This window comes from Babylonia areolata, chromosome 13 (assembly GCF_041734735.1).
Source record: "Babylonia areolata isolate BAREFJ2019XMU chromosome 13, ASM4173473v1, whole genome shotgun sequence".
NCBI classification, from domain to species: domain Eukaryota; kingdom Metazoa; phylum Mollusca; class Gastropoda; order Neogastropoda; family Buccinidae; genus Babylonia; species Babylonia areolata.
Window position 1 is genome coordinate 13,435,932 of NC_134888.1, and position 18,244 is coordinate 13,454,175.

General features: G+C 42.1%; 1 protein-coding gene across 2 annotated transcripts in view; it reads right to left on the bottom strand.

Moving 5' to 3' along the window:
- Positions 1–17,659, bottom strand: part of LOC143289072 (beta-arrestin-1-like) — a 170,122-nt gene extending 152,463 nt beyond the window's left edge. Inside the window, exon 1 of one of the 2 annotated variants that reach the window (XM_076597898.1) lies at positions 16,889–17,659. In XM_076597898.1, coding sequence (XP_076454013.1) covers positions 16,889–16,962 — 74 coding nt within the window. In that variant the 5' untranslated portion in view covers positions 16,963–17,659. Of the gene's footprint in view, positions 1–104; positions 395–16,888 lie in introns of those variants that run through there. The other variant, XM_076597904.1, reaches the window with a different exon arrangement.
- Positions 17,660–18,244: the final 585 nt, after the last annotated feature.

Here is an 18,244-nt window from a genome sequence, read left to right on the forward strand (position 1 = left end):
ATTCCCCTGCCTTCAATAGAATCGATATAAAAAATGTGTTAAAGACCTATAAGAAAAATTATGGTTTCATTAACAAAAAACAAAAATAATAATCGAGATCTTACCTCATGATCTTACAAAGACGATGTCTGTCCTCCGGCAGTAGATTCAATCGTTGTTGATGTCTACTTCGCTTCGAAATGTCAGCCAGCTGTCATTTCTCAATTAACGAGGGAACGAACCCACTTCAAATCCGCCATCTCCAGACCTCCAGATACCGGAACACGACAGTCCTATGTCAAGTCCAAGCCGGAACAGTTGAGAATAAATGCAGGCATACGTAATGGTCTGGGACGATCTGAGACAAAGAGACAGGCTCACAGACATGCGTATACAGAGCAAGCACTGACACCCTGTGATGCGGAGTGTCCAGTTATTATTGAGCCAAACCCAGTGGAGAGCAGATGGCCAAAGAGCCAGCAGATGGTATGCATGCAACTCCCGTACTCACCTATTCATCGCTTCACAAGACTTAATTAAGATGACCAACCTCCCCCTATGCTTCACCCCCTTTCTTCCACACACACACTCTCTCTCTCTCTCTCTCTCTCGCACGCACACTGTACACAGTTCGTCAATACACCGAAACAATAAAGCGGAAATGAATTGTTAGGTGACTCAGACCGACTGGCGGTGTGCTATTCTGCGTAATAACTGTCGTGTATTGTGCGTTGAGCCCATTTCACACTGTCGCGACGAAGTGGCACACTGGTGTTGCCTATTGTTTTGGGGTTTTTTTTCTGTTTAGCTTCCGACTCTTTGGATGGCTGTATATATCAGGTACATAACTGACATTCATAACAAACTATTGTGATAGTACAAATACTGAAGTAAACAACTTGACAAAACAGTGAAACAGAAAACATACAAAAATGTAGATCCCCTCACCCCCTTAGCAATTTATTTTCAATACTTTTGAAAACAACAGAAGAGAATTGTACAGCTTTTTGCCTCCACAGCTCAGTTATTCATTAGATGCACGTGTGCGTGTGGATGTGTGTGTGTGTGTGTGTGTGTGTGTGTGTGTGTGTGTGTGTGTGTGTGTGTGTGTGTTCTGTGTGTTTGGGCGTGTATGTATGTATATGTGTGAGAGAGAGTGAGAGAGAGTGCGCGAGCGCGCATTTCTATGTGATATTGTTGCGCACATGTTGTAGTTTACAACAACACAATCATCATCTGCTCCTTAACGTTTTACGATCTCCCCAACAATGGAGCGCCATAGAAAAGAAAGAAGTGGAGAGCTTGCCCGTCCCCCCCTCTTGATCTGACTCAAGTTTGTCAGATGAACCCAAAGCCTTGTGTGTGACACCGCCTGACTGACCCGAGTACTTCATAAAACCGGACCCAATTCTAGTCTCCACGACACATCCTCGTTTCCTGGAATGCCATGCAGTAACTACTTCGGAATCCTTAAAACAGAAAATAACCGGTCTGCAAAGCAGTCCACGAAAGAGCACTACGCAGAAAGTCGCGCCTCCCCATTTTCCTGAGACAAACAAACTGACTGACTCACACTGACTGGCAGATACAGAGTCAGACAGACAGACGGACAAAAAGACAATGACGAACGAACGCAGTCGACTCCCAGTCAGTCGGTCAGTCACTGGGCAGTCAGGCCGCCCGGCAGGCAGGGTTTGTGAATGGCCATTGTATTATGCTACTTGGCTGTCCCTAGACACTGGCCGACACGTGGGTGTCACGGTGGCCGGCAACCAGGCCCAGTGGGCCACTTCTGGCACGCACCTGTCGCAATTAGATCTGTAGTCCTCACAGGTAAGCAAGCGGGGTTAAGAGGGCCGCGCGCTATTAATCTTGGTTATGACCGTGGACAGAACACTGGGGAGTGCAACAGCGCTGGCAACACGCCTGATGAAGGGACTAAAATTTAATGAGTGGGTGTTGGAGGGGATTTTCTTTAACCGCTCCCTTCTTCCTCGTTACCTCACCCCCTCTTCGTCTGACTTCCCGTCTCTCATGTGTGTGTGTGTGTGTGTGTGTGTGTGTGTGTGTGTGTGTGTGTGTGTGTGTGTGTGTGTTTTGCTCGAGTATAATGAGTGTGCACGCACGCACGCAATAAAAAAAATGATTAGAGAGATAAAGACAGAGACAGATCACGAGATATAGGGGATTTTGTCAGGGTGTCCCATGAGATACACAGACAAGACAGGCAATAGCGGAGGGGGTTGGGGGGAGGGCGGTAGAAACAAAGGAGACTGGTGAGAGGCCAGCGTCAGGGAGGGGATCAAAGCTCTGTCAAGTAAAGAGGACTGCCCGCTTCCATGTCTTCACACCATCCCACCGGTTCCAGGAAACGTTCAGCAAACTGTCAATGCTGAGTTTTTTTCTATTTCCCAACACACCACTCAATCTTCACAGAGAACCTCATACAACGAGACAGGGAAGACAACAGTAACATGTCAAGACACATAACACGCGCATGCTAGAAATCTACTCGTCATAGATCACACACACACACACACACACACACACACACACACACACACACTCACTCACTCACTCACTTACACACACACATACACCTCACCCATCCCCGGCACCACATCCCCATCCTCACACACACGAATGACTCGGAACAGACATCTGCAAAGGAGAGACTGCGTTCATTCAATCCGGAGTTCCTGAGTCAATACGGCAGTTCAGACCCCGAATCTGTATGCATTAAGTCCACACAGTAACACAGCAAGAACAAGAAAAGGAGAGAAAAGGCAAAAGAAGAAGAAGACAATAAAATGAGGTTAAACAAACGACTGGGAGGCAGACTGGACAACAATGCATGGCAGCTGGAACGACAAGGAAACAAAGATGTGGACGGTGCCACATTCAGGCGTCAGGTCAACAAGGACCTGTCAGACTGTCGAACTGAAAGCGCCACCACAGGACAGCCAGGCTGCCGACAAAGACCAAGGCTTACCAGTAACCCCTGCTGACCTTTTTCCTTCTGGAGAACTCAGCAAGAGGACCAGACTTTCTTTCTGCACTGTGCGATACTGGGTTTAAAAGCTGGGACAGCTGCCAGAATGAGGACTGCCAGCTCAAACTTCACTATAATCTCCACACCAGTCATGCAACCCACGGTATCAGAATTCCATCGGATCTCCACATTTCTCTTTTTCACGTTCAAATCTGTATGACTGTGTCATTCTTACCCGAGTATGGACCTTGCTCTTCCTAACATGTGTTTTCATGCAGCACGACATGGAACGCCATGAGCATAGCGCTTACTTCCTACTACCACTCTTACAAAACATTCCGCTCCAACTCAACGATGTTTTCTATGCTCAAAGTACATTTGGTGTGCGATACACATTTTGGGCATCTTCTTCTCTCATGACCGCTGCCTGGGTTCTTCAACACGATAAGTGAAATATTTTCTTTTAACGCCTTGAGTGGTCGTTATTTGCCACGCATATTATCTATTATGGAGCACATCATATGCAAAAGGACTAGCCTCCTGACCCAATAAAACTTGGCTGACCTACATGTTTATCCTGATAAGGTGATGTTCGATTACGCCAAAGAGAACGATAATTTATGCTCAACTGAATTATTTTCTCCCAGAAATGTGACGTGTACTACGCACGCGCGCGTGAATGAACTTGATGCGTATGCGCGTGCGTATCTGTATGTGTGTGTTAGTGTGTGTGTGTGTAGGCGCACGTGTGTGCTCGAGCACATGCGCGCGTGTGTGTGTACTCTGTGTGTGTGTGTGTGTAGGCGCAAGTGTGTGCTCGAGCACATGCGCGCGTGTGTGTACTCTGTGTGTGGGGGGGGGGGAGGGGGTTGGGTGGTGGTAGGGGTGTACACATGTGCATTCCGACCAAAAGGAAGTGGGCTGACAAACATCAAACTTTCCATCCCAGCTAGTTGCCTGAACGTTCAGCCGTGCCGGTACTCTTGTTATCTTCACCACTCGTCACACCGAGACACAGGCGCTGAGTAAGGAAACTCGTGCGTGCTAGCATGGAAGGTCAACGTTATAAATTCGGTGGGCCACCTGTCACATTCCTGGCGAGACGAGGAACACGACAACGAGCGAGTGGATGTGTATGTACACTGGGAACATCTTGGTCTACACTGAGTGTGTGTGTGTGAAGAGAGAGAGGGAGATGTGTGTGTGTGTGTGTGTGTGTGTGTGTGCGTGTGTGTAGAGAGAGAGGCCGGGAGAGAGAGATGGATATATATATATATATATATTAATATATACAGATATCACACATACACATTTATATATATTTATATATATATATATATATATATATATATATATATATATATATATATAAGTGCATGCGTGTGTGTGTGTTTGTGTGTATGTGTGAGTTTTAAACGCTGGGGCGGCCAGTCTCAAAAATGGCCAGGGGCAAAACATGGGGGAGAGGATTCAAGCGGTTCACTGTGACCGTCTTGGAGCTGTCTGCGTGATGAGATGAGGAATGACACCCAAGAACTCCTTGAAGGAGGAAGGGTACTGGCGCTAGGTGTTGATGCTGGCTGGCTAATCGGCTGGCGGTTCTGCCTCACTGTCTGTGTTCATGTATGTCAACCTTTCTCTCTCTCTCCCTACCTTGCTGGTAGTATTCCCACGAGGAGGTGACAGACGTCAGCAGTAAACCTTTGTCGTCATCTTTGTCATGAAAAGATTTGCGTCATCAAGTGGTGTTTGACACGAAACAGTGGGCACAAAGTTTCAGACAAATAAAAAGTCCCCCCGTTATGAAACCTATGAAACGGAGACAGCTGTCAAGAATGAGAGCGAAAGAAAGTGTGTGTGTGTGTGTGTGTGTGTGTGTGTTAGAGAGTGCGCGCTAGCGCGCGCATGCGCCTTTGCATAAGAATTTGTGTATCTGTGTGTCCGTCGCTGAGTGTGTGCTTGAGTATGTGCGTCTAAATGCAAGGGTGCGTGCGTGACAGAAGTTTGAGGAGGCAAAGGAGACGAATGCCTCGACCGATAATAAACGGACTCGTGGCAACAGGTTATGTGAGGCTCTATGGACTGGGCTGCAAATCGCCGTGCTTGTCAACAACCTGAGTGATGGACAGCTTCTCTTTTTCTCCATTTCGTGTGTCGGCTATTTAACAATATGTATTTTGCACCACTTTCCCGCACGTTCTCGCCGTCACACGCATGGATACTGGAGCAAGTCAATTGTTTTCAATATTTGTAACAGACGAACAACACCCACACACCCACGCATGCCCGCAGAGAAAAAGAGAAGGGAGAGAGAGAGAGACAGAGGGGAGAGAGAGAGAGAGAAAGAGAGAGAGAGAGGCCACCTTCAACACCCCTACCCTCACTCACCATAAGAGAAGACTGAAAATGATTTTGCCGATTATCTGTTCAATAAATCTCAATGACCAGGTCACAGAACATGACGATCGATGTAGCTCTGGACATTCTTCTCCTTCCAGAGTTGTCTTACCAGACACTGGTCTGGTGTGCGTTTTCGATGAAGTTAAAAAAAAAAAAAAAAATCGAATTCACTCGTCACAAACTCTCTAAAAGCCATTTTATTTGATACAGTGATTTGGTGAGTGTAGATCAATGCTTTCCATACTGATATATTTATTTCATGTTCGAAGATGTCAGACTGGTTATAGCTACTGGAGGGAATTATAGTTTTTTGAGTGTTGTGATACTCAGAAATGCAGAGAGCTACATAGTCATATAACATGAAATATGTCCTCAACAAAGGTGGTTCAGCGTATCGACGTAAATGCAGCGGAGGAAAAAATAACTTGCTGTGGGTTTTCTGGGAATGACTCATGCTGCTGGTCTGGTTTCCTACTCTTGGATATTGACTGTACGTACAGCAAAAACCTTCGTTCCTCAAGAAAGGTTCCAAAAATAGGGAGGCGACCTTTTCACACACACGCGCGCGCACGCACGCAAGACAGAAGAGAGCGAGACGGAGAGACACTAACAGGCGATGGGAGAGAAGAACAAGCAGACATCTCATTGGATTTAAATTAAAATAATTTTCATGCGTGACATTCGCAAAAGAACGCGCCAAGCTGATCTAACATTTACTGGCCAAGAAAGTGTATTCCCAAACAGCTTTTGTTAAAATAGTATATTCAAATTTGATTGAGGACAAAGATTTTTTTCTTCTTTATATACAATACATACAATTATCTATCGTGTTTTTTTTTAAGTCACTTTCGCTGGTTACGGACAACAGTGGACACAATCACAAATGGCGGCCAACCGTCTCCAGGAAACCGTCAATTGTAACCTTTCTCTTCCCATATCCCCCACCTCACATCCCCCCGTGTATCATTACTTGACAATGAAAAGTGCACAGAGTTCAAACGTCGGTGCCGTCTGCAGCCCTCCTCATCCCCGCCCCCCTCCACCACCCCATCCCCTTTACTAGTAATCCACACCCTTTACTTTCCTATCCTTGACGCAATGGGCTTTGCTCGCCCTTGTTTAAGGATATATATATATATATAAAGATTCTTTCTTTCTTTCTTTCCCAACCTGCACCTTCCGTTCCAACCAACATGACCCCTTCCCCCAATCCTCTACTTCCCTACACACAATACACGTCGGGTTTATGCGAAGGTCTGAAACCTGCTTTTTATTATGGTGATTTGTTTTCCCCCAGAAGATGTGGTGTTGCATATAATCTGCCCGCACGCACTGACAACTCCTTGAAACTGAAAATGCGCGTACCTACGTTCCTGTTGCATCCCAACACTTCACTCCCAAACCATCCTCACCGAGATAAAAAAAAAAAAAAAAAAAAAAATCACACACGTTCACTTACCGCATCGATCAACGTATTGTATTACAATAATTCTACTGAACTGCACTGCTGCAACGCATCGCACCGCACCGCACTGCATTTTATTGAACTGTGTTGTGCTGCACTGCACGGTACTGTACAGCACTGCATTGTGTTGTACACAGGTGTATACTGCTGTGTTCTACTGGGTTGCGTTGTCTTGTACGGTACTGAATTGTACTGCATTGTATTGTGTGTTGTTCTGTAATGTATTGCGTCTTGTGTTGAAATTTGTATTGTATAGTATTGCATCGTGCTGTAAGAAACTGTGCCGCATTATACTGTGTTGCGCTGCACTGTGTTGTGTTACATTGTCCTCACGACATGAGTTTCTAATGATAATGTGAATTACGGCTGCTTCCCCAGCGGGAAAGAACGCCCCAATAACGCGGTCCTAACCTGTCCCGTCTTCCATCATAACTTCCTTTTCCCCTTTCAATCCCTTTCGCCTGGGACAAGCTTTCAATGAGGACGGTTTTGATTTTCATGCTTGGCTGCCGATCTGCAAGGTTACCTAGGTTTAGGAGAAATACCAATTCACCACGACATTTTCATATCATCTTGTTTAATAAACGTATAGCCTACCAGTCGGTACGGCCATTGTAAAAAAAAAAAAAAAAAAAAAAAGACTTTGTTTTGTATTAACTTACATGAAATATGGAACACACACACACACACACACACACACACACACTAAATCTGAGATAACATTCAGTGGTGGGAAACTCGACGACTATACACACACACACACTCTCTCTCTAATAATATCCGTGTAAAATTTATTTCAAAGAAATATTATGAACGCCCTTGTTTGTTTAAATTTTGTCTACTGATGGCATCATCTGATGACGGTGTTATAAGAAATCTCGCATTGTACTTATATAAAGCTTTTAAGTTAAGAGAAATAGTATTGTCCTAATTTATATAGTTTAATTGTGTAAGCAGTTGAATGCTTATTGCCAGTTACGGTAATGTATACATATCTAGTAATAGCCTCTCATTCACATGGTGCTATGGCCTTAGTGAATAAATCATCTGCGTCTGCGTCTCTCTCTCTCTCTCTCTCTATCTCTCTCTCTCTCTCTCTATTTATATATATATATATATATATATATATATAATAAATATACGTGCATGTGTTTGTGTGTGTGTGCGCGCGCTGATCGATACCTTCAGGGTGTTTGCTGGCAGATACGTGCTAATCAACAACAACAACAAATCAAAAGAAAATATAATTCTAAAAAAAAAAATATAAAAAAAAAAAAGATTTAAAAACAAACGGTCAACTCCAATTACCCCTTGTAATTATACCTACTGTTCCCCCGGGCCCCACTTCCCAGAAATCGATTCTGTTTCTCGTACCGATTCTTTCTTTCTTTCTTTTCATTTGACTTTTTTTTTTCTTTTATCTATTAATAGGCTGCAATACTCCGGCGAATCAAACATGTCTTCCAGTTCCGCCTGCTGCTTGAATGCCAGCGAACGTGTCGGGTAAAAACTAAAAGTGACCTTTCAGCCGAAAGACGAACGTCTTGTCTGGTTTTATTGTATGTCCTCTCCTTTCTGCTCGTTGTCCCCCATACCCCCATCCCCCAACTCCTCCTGTGCTCTCAGAAGAGAAGAGAGAAAATTAAGTTTTTATTGATTTGTGGGGCTGTCTTCAAAGTCTGAGCAATTGTGCCATGTTCTGTGTGTGCGTGGGAGTATGCGTGCATGCCTGTGAGTAATATAATACATGTGTGTGTGTGTGTGTGTGTTGTCCGCACGCTTGCAAACGTGTGGATGTGCGATATGTAAAAAATAATAATAATAATATTAAAATTAATAAGACACAAGTGAACAGGCAGACAGACGCAGGAAGAAAATGGTGTGGAAGAGGATGAAACAGAAAATACGCGGGGTTTGGAAAGGATGCGAGCCGGGTTTGCACAGCACCAAGTGATGCGATCTGTTAGCCAAACAATATCGATCCACAGCGTTGTCCCTTCAACGCCTCTCTGACCAGTAAGAGTGTCTCTCTTTCTCTCCTTCCCTCTCCTCACCCTCTCTCTGTCCCCCCTCCCCTCTCTCTCTCTCTCTCTCTGTCAGTGTCAACAACGAAGCCCGGATATAACCACTAGTCATCACAAGTGTGTGGAGAACATGAACCACAGTTATGTATCATTGCGCGCGCTGTGCGATGAGCGAGAAAATATATATCTACTATATATGCGCGTGTGCGTGCGTCCGTGTGACGACCACACCAGACGACAAGGACATACCGATGGGACAGAGACAGAGAGAGAGACAGACAGAGACAGTGACAGAGACACAGAGAGAGAGAGACAGAGAGCGACCGAGAGAGACAGGGAGATCCATACAAAATGTCGGGGCGTGGGTTGGAAGCGGAAAACACTATCCGAGACTGTGGCAGCAGCAGAAACAACGACGACGACGACGAAACAGATCAACCTGATGATATCATATTATTTCAAATGACGATAGCGATGACGACGACAAGAGAAGTGGGGGCTGCCGGGGTGTGAATAGGGGAGGACTGTAAAGGGGAAGTGGAAAAGGCACGAGGAAAAGGTAGTATATGCCACCCGTGCCAGACACCGCAGGTCCAGACAGTGGCAGCTTCAGACATCTCCACCCTGTCCTTTATTTTAGATTGGTCTCTAACATCGTTGTAGGCCATATAACGCCCTGAGACTCCTTCCCTCTAAAATGGCTAGAATTCCCTGACCGAAATTTATGAAAATTGCGTTACTTTAGTTTCTGTGCTTTTTCTTGTCTTTATTGAAGAGTGTGGGACAGGGACAGAGACAGAGACAGAGTCTGTGTGTCCTTGGACAGCAATATATCTCACACACTGCTGAACAATTCCGATACTGTTTGAAAATAGTATTAATGTACTGATGTATTTCTCATTTTCATTTATGTTAATCAGGCACTGATCTTTCGATACCAACATTTCGATAAAAATGGGCCATAATGTGATTTTTCTCACCGCAAGAGCTACAATTTATACACAACCAGCAAGTATTCCAAATTTTCAAACCCATACCTTCAGCCATTTCTCTCATTCTTTCAGAGCCATTCTGCCTGATTCTCTCATTCCTGGCCTCCTTTTATAGGAGCATCTTTGTAAACAATAATTTATTTATCTCTTCATCCCCATCCTCTCTCTGTGTCCCCTGCCTCTCCCGACCCCCTGAACAAGATTTTGTTGTTGTAAAACACCCCCATCTCCCATCCCTTCTGCCTTCCTTCACTTAACAATTTGCTTTTTTTCCTAACAAAATTATTCACTTCCTTTTGCCAAGCTTTGATTTCAATGATAGTATAACAATATTAACATTAATCTACAAAAGGTGAATACACAAGAGGTGGAAATAGAATATAATCGTAGGAGCATGTTTTCTTGTTCACCATATCAAATTTACTTGTAAAAAATCCTAATCTCAAATGTAATCCTCCTCTGAAGTTTATACCAGACAAATCCAAAGTTTCAGTACATTAAACAAAAAGAAGACCCGAAGTGATTAAGTTGGTCTTCCCAGTCTTAACATCAGTCTGTTCACGTTCAAGCAATTTTGCTGTCTGATATATATATAAATATTTTATATATATATATATATATATATATATATATATATATATATGTCCACCCCATAGGCCTATTGAACTGATCAATAAGGAGTGATCAATTTCAGACTGAATAAAGAGTCTGTTTGGAGAAATGCGAAGGACCCTGAATGCATGCATTACTTTTGAGACAAAGAGACAGAGACAAACAGACACTCATAAAGACAGAGATGAAGAGAGTCAAGGAGGGTAAGAAAAAGAAAATAGTGTGAGACAGACAGAGTGTACATAGATCTACAAACACAAACTTGAAAGACTTGACAGACAAGGAAATGTAAATGATGTGAATGCACATAACTATATCTTTTAAAAACTGAGACAAGTTCAAGCAGATACACGCGGAGCACTCCACACACTTAAATGCATTTTATGTACATTATACAAACATACAACACTCAACAGGTCCACACACACACACACACACACACACTCACACATGAAAGAAGGATGGAGTAAGTTATCCCCGTCTTTTATAATGCTATTTCCAAATGAGAGAAGCAAAGCAGGGTTTGATCAGACTCTGTATTTAATCAACACTTTCAAAGCTCCCATTCCCAATTCCCCCATTTCCTCCCTCCTTATCTGCCGATGGAAGTTTGCCAGACTGTGTGTGATCATATATATATCCCACCTGAGAAATCACAAAGGAAAAAAAAACACAGAAAAAAAACATGGTGCCTCTTTCCTTTGCCACCCAAAACAACACAGCCCCCCTTTCCACCTTGCCTCTCCCACCCTGTCTGTGTGTGCTCTGTTGCTGTGAAAAGGCAAGCATCAATTAAACACCTCTCCCTGTGTGTGCAGCCTTTCCTGACATTCTCTCCACTCAAATATTGATGTCCGTTCTCTGTCTCTCTCTAGGTCCCTCTTGATATTTTTCTCTCTCAATCTGACTGTGTCTGTCTCTCACCTTCTGAAATATTGATATGGTCAGCAATGCACGATGCCGGATACTGTGACATTCATGAAGTACAAGAGAAGGGGGCATGGGGGGAGAGATCTGGGGGTAGGAATACCAGAATGTGGGTGGGAGGCAGGGTAGGTACAGGGGTGGGGGTGGGGGCAGGGGGGATGAGGGGGGGGGGGAGATGGAGGTGGGTGGCAAGCACTGAAGAGAAAGGAGATAATTTTATACATGAGACTCCAATGAAATACACTGAAATCAGTGTGTGCATGCAAACACACACATACTTACACATGTGTACACTCACAGTCACACACATGTGTACTATACACTATTACATGTTACTGTGAAAATTTTCAAACTACAATATCAATATCATAATAAGTCAAATCAAATTTTCTGCTGCTACTCTAAAGAGCCACCTTCCACTTCATCGATGAACTGTTCTGAACGAAAACTCAAAAAGTCTTATTGGTTCAGACCCAAAGGACCACCACCATTTCTGTACAATATAGTTTTATATACACAAACTTTGTACACAAAGTGAACAAAACTGTTTAAGTCATGAATCAATTTAGCCACTAAACACACAAGTTTGCATGTACAGATGTTAAGCAAAGACAGTACATAATACTTTGTGTGAACACACACACACACACACACACACACACACACACACTATTATTTCTATAGTTCAAGTTATCTACTTGCAGAAAACTTTTTTTTTATATACACCCAAATACTGACAGACCAGTTAAAAAAAGAAAAAAAAAAATCTGGTCATACCTCCAGTGTGAATTATACTGACAATTGCCTTTGCAAAGTACAGGCCGAGGTGGAGCTCCTTACTTTAGTTGCAAACAAACAAATATGCACAGAACTTTCAGTCTCAGCAAGACATGTCGCCCTGAATATTCACTGAACACAAAAAGACATATATATATATATATATATATATATATGTCAGCAGTGGCTTTTCTACCTGTCTTAACAACAAACAATTATCATACAAATTCCCTTTCCTTTCCTCTCACACATGCCCAAAAGAAAAAGAAAAAAAAAGGGAAGGTGGGGCGGGGGGGGGGGGGGGGGGAGGAGTTCTTCAACACAAGAACATAAGAAGAAAAAGAACAATCTTAAACACACAGTAGTAGATCTGTTTTATCTAGGGCTGGGTTGGATCCAGTAAACATCAATTAGCCCACATTTGTGCAGACTAAACAGACTAGTTTCTTCTTACTGAAGATTTAGTCAGATGCCTGCTTCCTTCCTCTTTTCCCTTCTCTCTTTCACTCTTCTGTCTTTCTCCCACACTCCCTCTGCATACAACCCCCCCCCCCCAAAAAAAAAAAAAAAAAAACACACAAAAAAACACACACACACACAAACACATATATATATAATAATAATAATATATATATATATATATATATATATATATATATATATATTTATAAACAAATAAATAAGATATATTATGAAATACTCAAAGTCATACTGTCAGTCTGTTGATTCCAGTCAATATTATTTACCTATAGCATAGGCCTCCCTCGGTCAGTGTTGACCATGGATTTATAATATATTAATATTGTACAGGGCTGCCTGCGGCTGAACAGGTGGACGCACGAATTCATACATATATTATATTCTGCAAATAGTTTAATGAATAATAGTAATACCCACATAATCATGTTCTGTGTGTGTGTGTGTGTGTGTGTGTGTGTGTGCGCGCGCGCGCGCGCATGTGTGTGTGTGTACACAATGACTGAATGAGTGTACTGTGTGTATGTGCATGCATGTGTGTGCACATATATACAGTATCTGTATGTGTGTGTGTGTCTGTGTGTGTGTGGGGGGGGGTGTGCGGGGGGGGGGGGGGGGGATGTGGGGGTCGGGGTGCAGCAGGGAGTGTATGTGAGTGTGTCTGTGTATCTATGTATGTCTGTATCTGTGTATGTGTGCACAATGAGTATGTTCTGTGTGTATGTGCATGCATGCATGTGTGTGCACATACACTCTGTGTGTGTGTGTGCACGCGCGCGCGTAGTCTGCGAGAGAGAGAGAGAGAGAGAACTGAGACTGTGACTGTCCGAACAGACTGACCGACTGTATGACTGTGCATCATCATCATTCATTTGAGAGACAGGTCTACATTGTTTCAGTTACTACTCAGCATATGTTCATATCTATATTGTGTTTCCACGTAAATTAATTCACAATTTAACAAGATTGAGGGGAAAAAAGCACTTTGGAAATAGAGCTTGCAATTACTATTTCGCAAAATGCAAGCAAAACTAATTTACAATTATTTAAAAAATATATGTTGTGTACTTACTACTATCATTCTACTATAGTATAAGTTAAAGTCAAAAAGATGGGAAAAAGATGAAGCTAAAGTAATAAACATGTTCTTGATTTTGCAGTAAAATGAGCTACAAAATATGTTTTTAATCATATCTGAGGCTTAATCAATGTCTTGTTGGAATAATGTGTGAGAAATGTGTCTGTCCTTTAGAAAGTAGTAAGTACTCGTACTGTATTGGTCAAACATTAATTTGTCTGATCTGTGAGTGAGACATCAATTCATAATGAAACAAGACAGCACAACAATGTAAATTTATAAAGGGAAATTTATAACTCTGTATTTTTATCTATAATTGCACAGTTCATATAACTCTGTATTTTTATCTATAATTGCACAGTTCATTCTGCTAAATGCCAAGATGTTTTTTTCTGATAGTTAAAAAGATTTTGAAAAAAAATCCCTTCAGCTACAATTAAATAATTTTATGAAACTAGTATTAAGGATCCCCACAGACTGGTGTTTTGATGTCATCCTGATGTGACATTTAAGCAATCCAAAAGACTGTTCACCCAGCACAAGTCTGCAGACTATTTTTGTGCCCTGTCTATCAGCAGATCAATTAAGCATGGTTCTGCCCTGCTGAAACCCTAAGAAGGTATATATCTATGCTTTGCCTGCAACCAGTTTGTGAATGAAACGCCACTTGATCTGAGCAGTGAATTTGAAACTCTTCCAGACAAGTAAGCCTACAATACAGAAAAAATCCTGCCAACTTTTAATAAAATAGTGCAACTAAATTTAGGTCAGAGAAAAGCACAACTTTTGCAGTAATATAAGAAGATAAAATCTAGAACCTATAAGCTATGATTCAGTTTGATGTAAACTAAGTTAGGTACCATCTCTACGGCCAGATCAAGTAATTTATTAGTGTTTACCAGTATTCTGATGAAACAAAGCCAATAAACAACAAACATAACATGAAATGATGAATTTTAAAGATATTTTAAGCAATCCATCAGCGGCAAGAGTTCAATCCCATGAATTTGATGAAACCACGATCTAAATAACTAAAATTTAAAACTGAATGGTTTTAAGAAAAAAGCCCACTAAAACCTTATCACATCAATGCCAAAACAAAACCTGTTTTGTTTAACAAACAACTTAATTAAAACTTAAACTTAACAACTGCATGTTTTTTTCTTCTTCTGTTCTAGTTATACATTAGCTGACTGCAACTACCTTGTTCATGCATTTCTATGTCACAGGAATTGTTGTTGTTTTTAACCAGTACATTATGTACGCACTCACTATCAATTGTATCTTACACTAACATTTGGGCAGACATGAAACATAAATCTTTTTTAGAGGGATGAGTGCATGTTTCATCAATTCATCAATTTCATGTTTTTATAACCCATCAAACCCATACAATGAATAATAATTAATATGATATATTGTGTATATATTGATTAGCAGATTACTCTGGATCTTTAACATTGACATTTCATTATTTGATCTTCTATTTGGTAAACATGTGTGCATAGGTTATGCTGGACACCAATATATCTGATTCTGAGCATAAAATATTTTATATCCATATTATTATTGACCTGGGAAATTGAACAAATATCACACCTTCCCACTCCATGCTGCCAGGATTTGAACTGTTTGCACTGGTAACATGCTAACGATCTTGGATAGTTGTTGATAAGCAAACAAGGCTGGCTGCTTTTTATCATGCTTCCACATTAACAGGTAAATAATTGCAAGTGTGCAGTAATGGTGTGTTGGATGTTATAAAACTCTGTGTGTGTGTGTGTGTGTGTGTGTGTGTGTGTGTGTGTGTGTGTGTGAATGCACACACATGTGCACACAGTATCTTCATGTCTGCATGCATCTGTGTGTGTGTGTGTGTGTGTGTGTGTGTGTGTGTGTGTGTGTGTGTGTGTGTGTGTGTGTGTGTGTGTGTGAATGTGCACACTTGTGCAAACTTTATCTTCATGTCTGCATGTATCTAGGTAGTGTGTGTGTGTGTATATGTGTGTGTGTGTGTGTGTGTGTGTGTGTGTGTGTGTGTGTGTGTGTGTGTGTGTGTCTGTCTGTCTGTCTGCCTGTCTGTGTCTGTGAATATTCCATATATATTTATAGCTTTATAACTGTTAGGCTGCACAAAACAAGAACATATGCATCTCATCTTCCATGTACATTTTCACACACACACACACACACACACACACACACACACACACACACACACGTATGGAAAAGAAAAAAACCTACATAGACATAAATACACTCATTGACTCGAAGTCAAACACACATTTAAAACACTAAAACAGGCACAAATACATGTGCACATATACATGCTTACATGCATACCATCGCTTACAAATGCAGTCAAGTGTGACAATGCTTGCATTTGTATCATACATGAGTCATTAAGTGTGTCACCCACAAAAATTGAAAAATACACATACATGTACATGGAAAATGATGTGAAGAGGGGCAAGAAAAGAGGCAAAGCCAATGAACAGTTAGGACAAGGGGTTTCGTGAAGATGGAAGGGGGATCAGGTGAGTGTGTGTGGATGGGGTGATTGGAAAAGAGGGCAAGCAAAGGTAGGAAGACACACAGACACCAAACTTGTAGTTGTACAAAAGGGACAAAGACCAAACTTAATAGAAGATGGATTGCCTCCAGTCATTCTAAGAGGTAGGCTGGTGATTATAAGGATAAGAGCAAGATAGAGACTGAGAGTCTGTGAGCAGAAGATTGTAATCAATCAAATGTGCACCATTTTGCAACCCATTTTGACCTCTGCTTGAAACTCAGAGCAAACACAATGAACTCTCCTGATCATAAAGAGAAGAGAGTACAGATGTAACACACAAAAATCACCATTTACCTCCAAGAATATTTCTCAGGTACAAAATGCCCACACCATGTTTGAGAAAGCAATTAATTTGCACATGCTGTTTTAAAATAATCATATAACTTTGAGACAAATCACACACACTTAACAAAATGTCAAAATAGCTGTGATGATTTTGCTAATGATAAAGACGCCATACTATATGACAGTAAAATGTGGAGGTTTGTTTGCTGGGTCAATGCAACCTGATATGTAATGTAATATGCTTGGATCACTATTAAAAACAAAGAAAAATGGCTAAATGATTTGAAATGTTAATAAAATTTTACCTTGTGCCTTGCTTTTTATTTGCTGCTTCATCCGTGGCACTCTCACACGGTCCGTTCTGACCCATGCCCGCCATCACACTGTCAAGGGGTGTGGTGCTAACCACGCTGGTTTCCTTCTGGCACGGTAGCAGACGACAGTTTCTCACACCGTTCTCTCGTCGCTTTTTCGGTTATGATTATTCCTCGCTGCTTGATTTCTTCTGACTGGCCAAACCTAGAACGCAAGCAAAAGAGTCTATTTTTCACTGAATGTTAATCGCAAAATGTGCACAAAATTGGGCAGTATCAACTGATGCTCGGCCTGTCACGAAACAAGATGCAATCCAATTTGTTTCTGCAGAAATCCTGTGCGTAGCAGACAAGACAGAACAGCACAAAAAATCATGCGTTACATTCGAGACACAGCGCACTTTTTTTGATGCACTGCAAAAAATAGTCGCAGAAATGTCAGCAGGTACGGCAGTTTCGCCTAATTTCAAAATGCTTTCAACGAAGAAAGGCTGCTGCCAACGTTCACACTGTCGATAACGTCTCTCGATGGACTTGTCACACTGACTCGCCCCGCGATCATGGCGGCCAAGAACTGGCAAACTGCAGGAAAAAAACGACGATCTGGACACTCCTGTGCGTTAAAATGTTGCGAGTTAAACAGTCGCTGAACCACAAAATAATCCGTGATAATGTAATTGGAGTACCGTTCGCTGGGTCACCACTGTAATGTTTTGTTTGATCTCAACAGGCAGAGTTGCACGCTCAGCTACCAGGGCATAATCTCGGTGTTGATAATGTGTCTGATCACGTGGTTAGTGACGTCGCGTTCGGGATTCCCTCTCGCCGCATTGATCCCAGTTGGGCTGGCAGGAGTTATTCCCAGGCAGCGAGCATGGTGCAGTTTTGTTAGTGTTTTTGTGAGGATTTGGGAAGGGGAGGGGGTAGGATAGGGGTGCGTGGGAAGTGTCTGAAAGGAGTCAGAGCGTCGAAAGACCGGGAAGTGTGATATAATGACATTATGATGACCGACTGCACCATCTGCAAGGCCGACTGCATAAGCAACTCTGGGTTTCAGTTCAACGTACTTCGATCAGCGATTTACACCACCCCCCCTCCACCTCCCAACTCTCTCTCTCTCTTCAGTTTGAATAATACATGACTTCCCCAAGCAAACTTTTCTTTTGTCCTTGTTTTGTTGAGTCAGTCATGTTTTTCTTTTGTTGTTATTGAGCCAACTGAAGAGAGATCGACTGCCGGTATATCCGGCGTGTCCGGTCGCCGCATCTAATATGATATGCCACTGAGCTCAGTTATTTGTCATAGTACTATCAGGTTCATACCAATTTAATTTTGTTTTCCCACCGT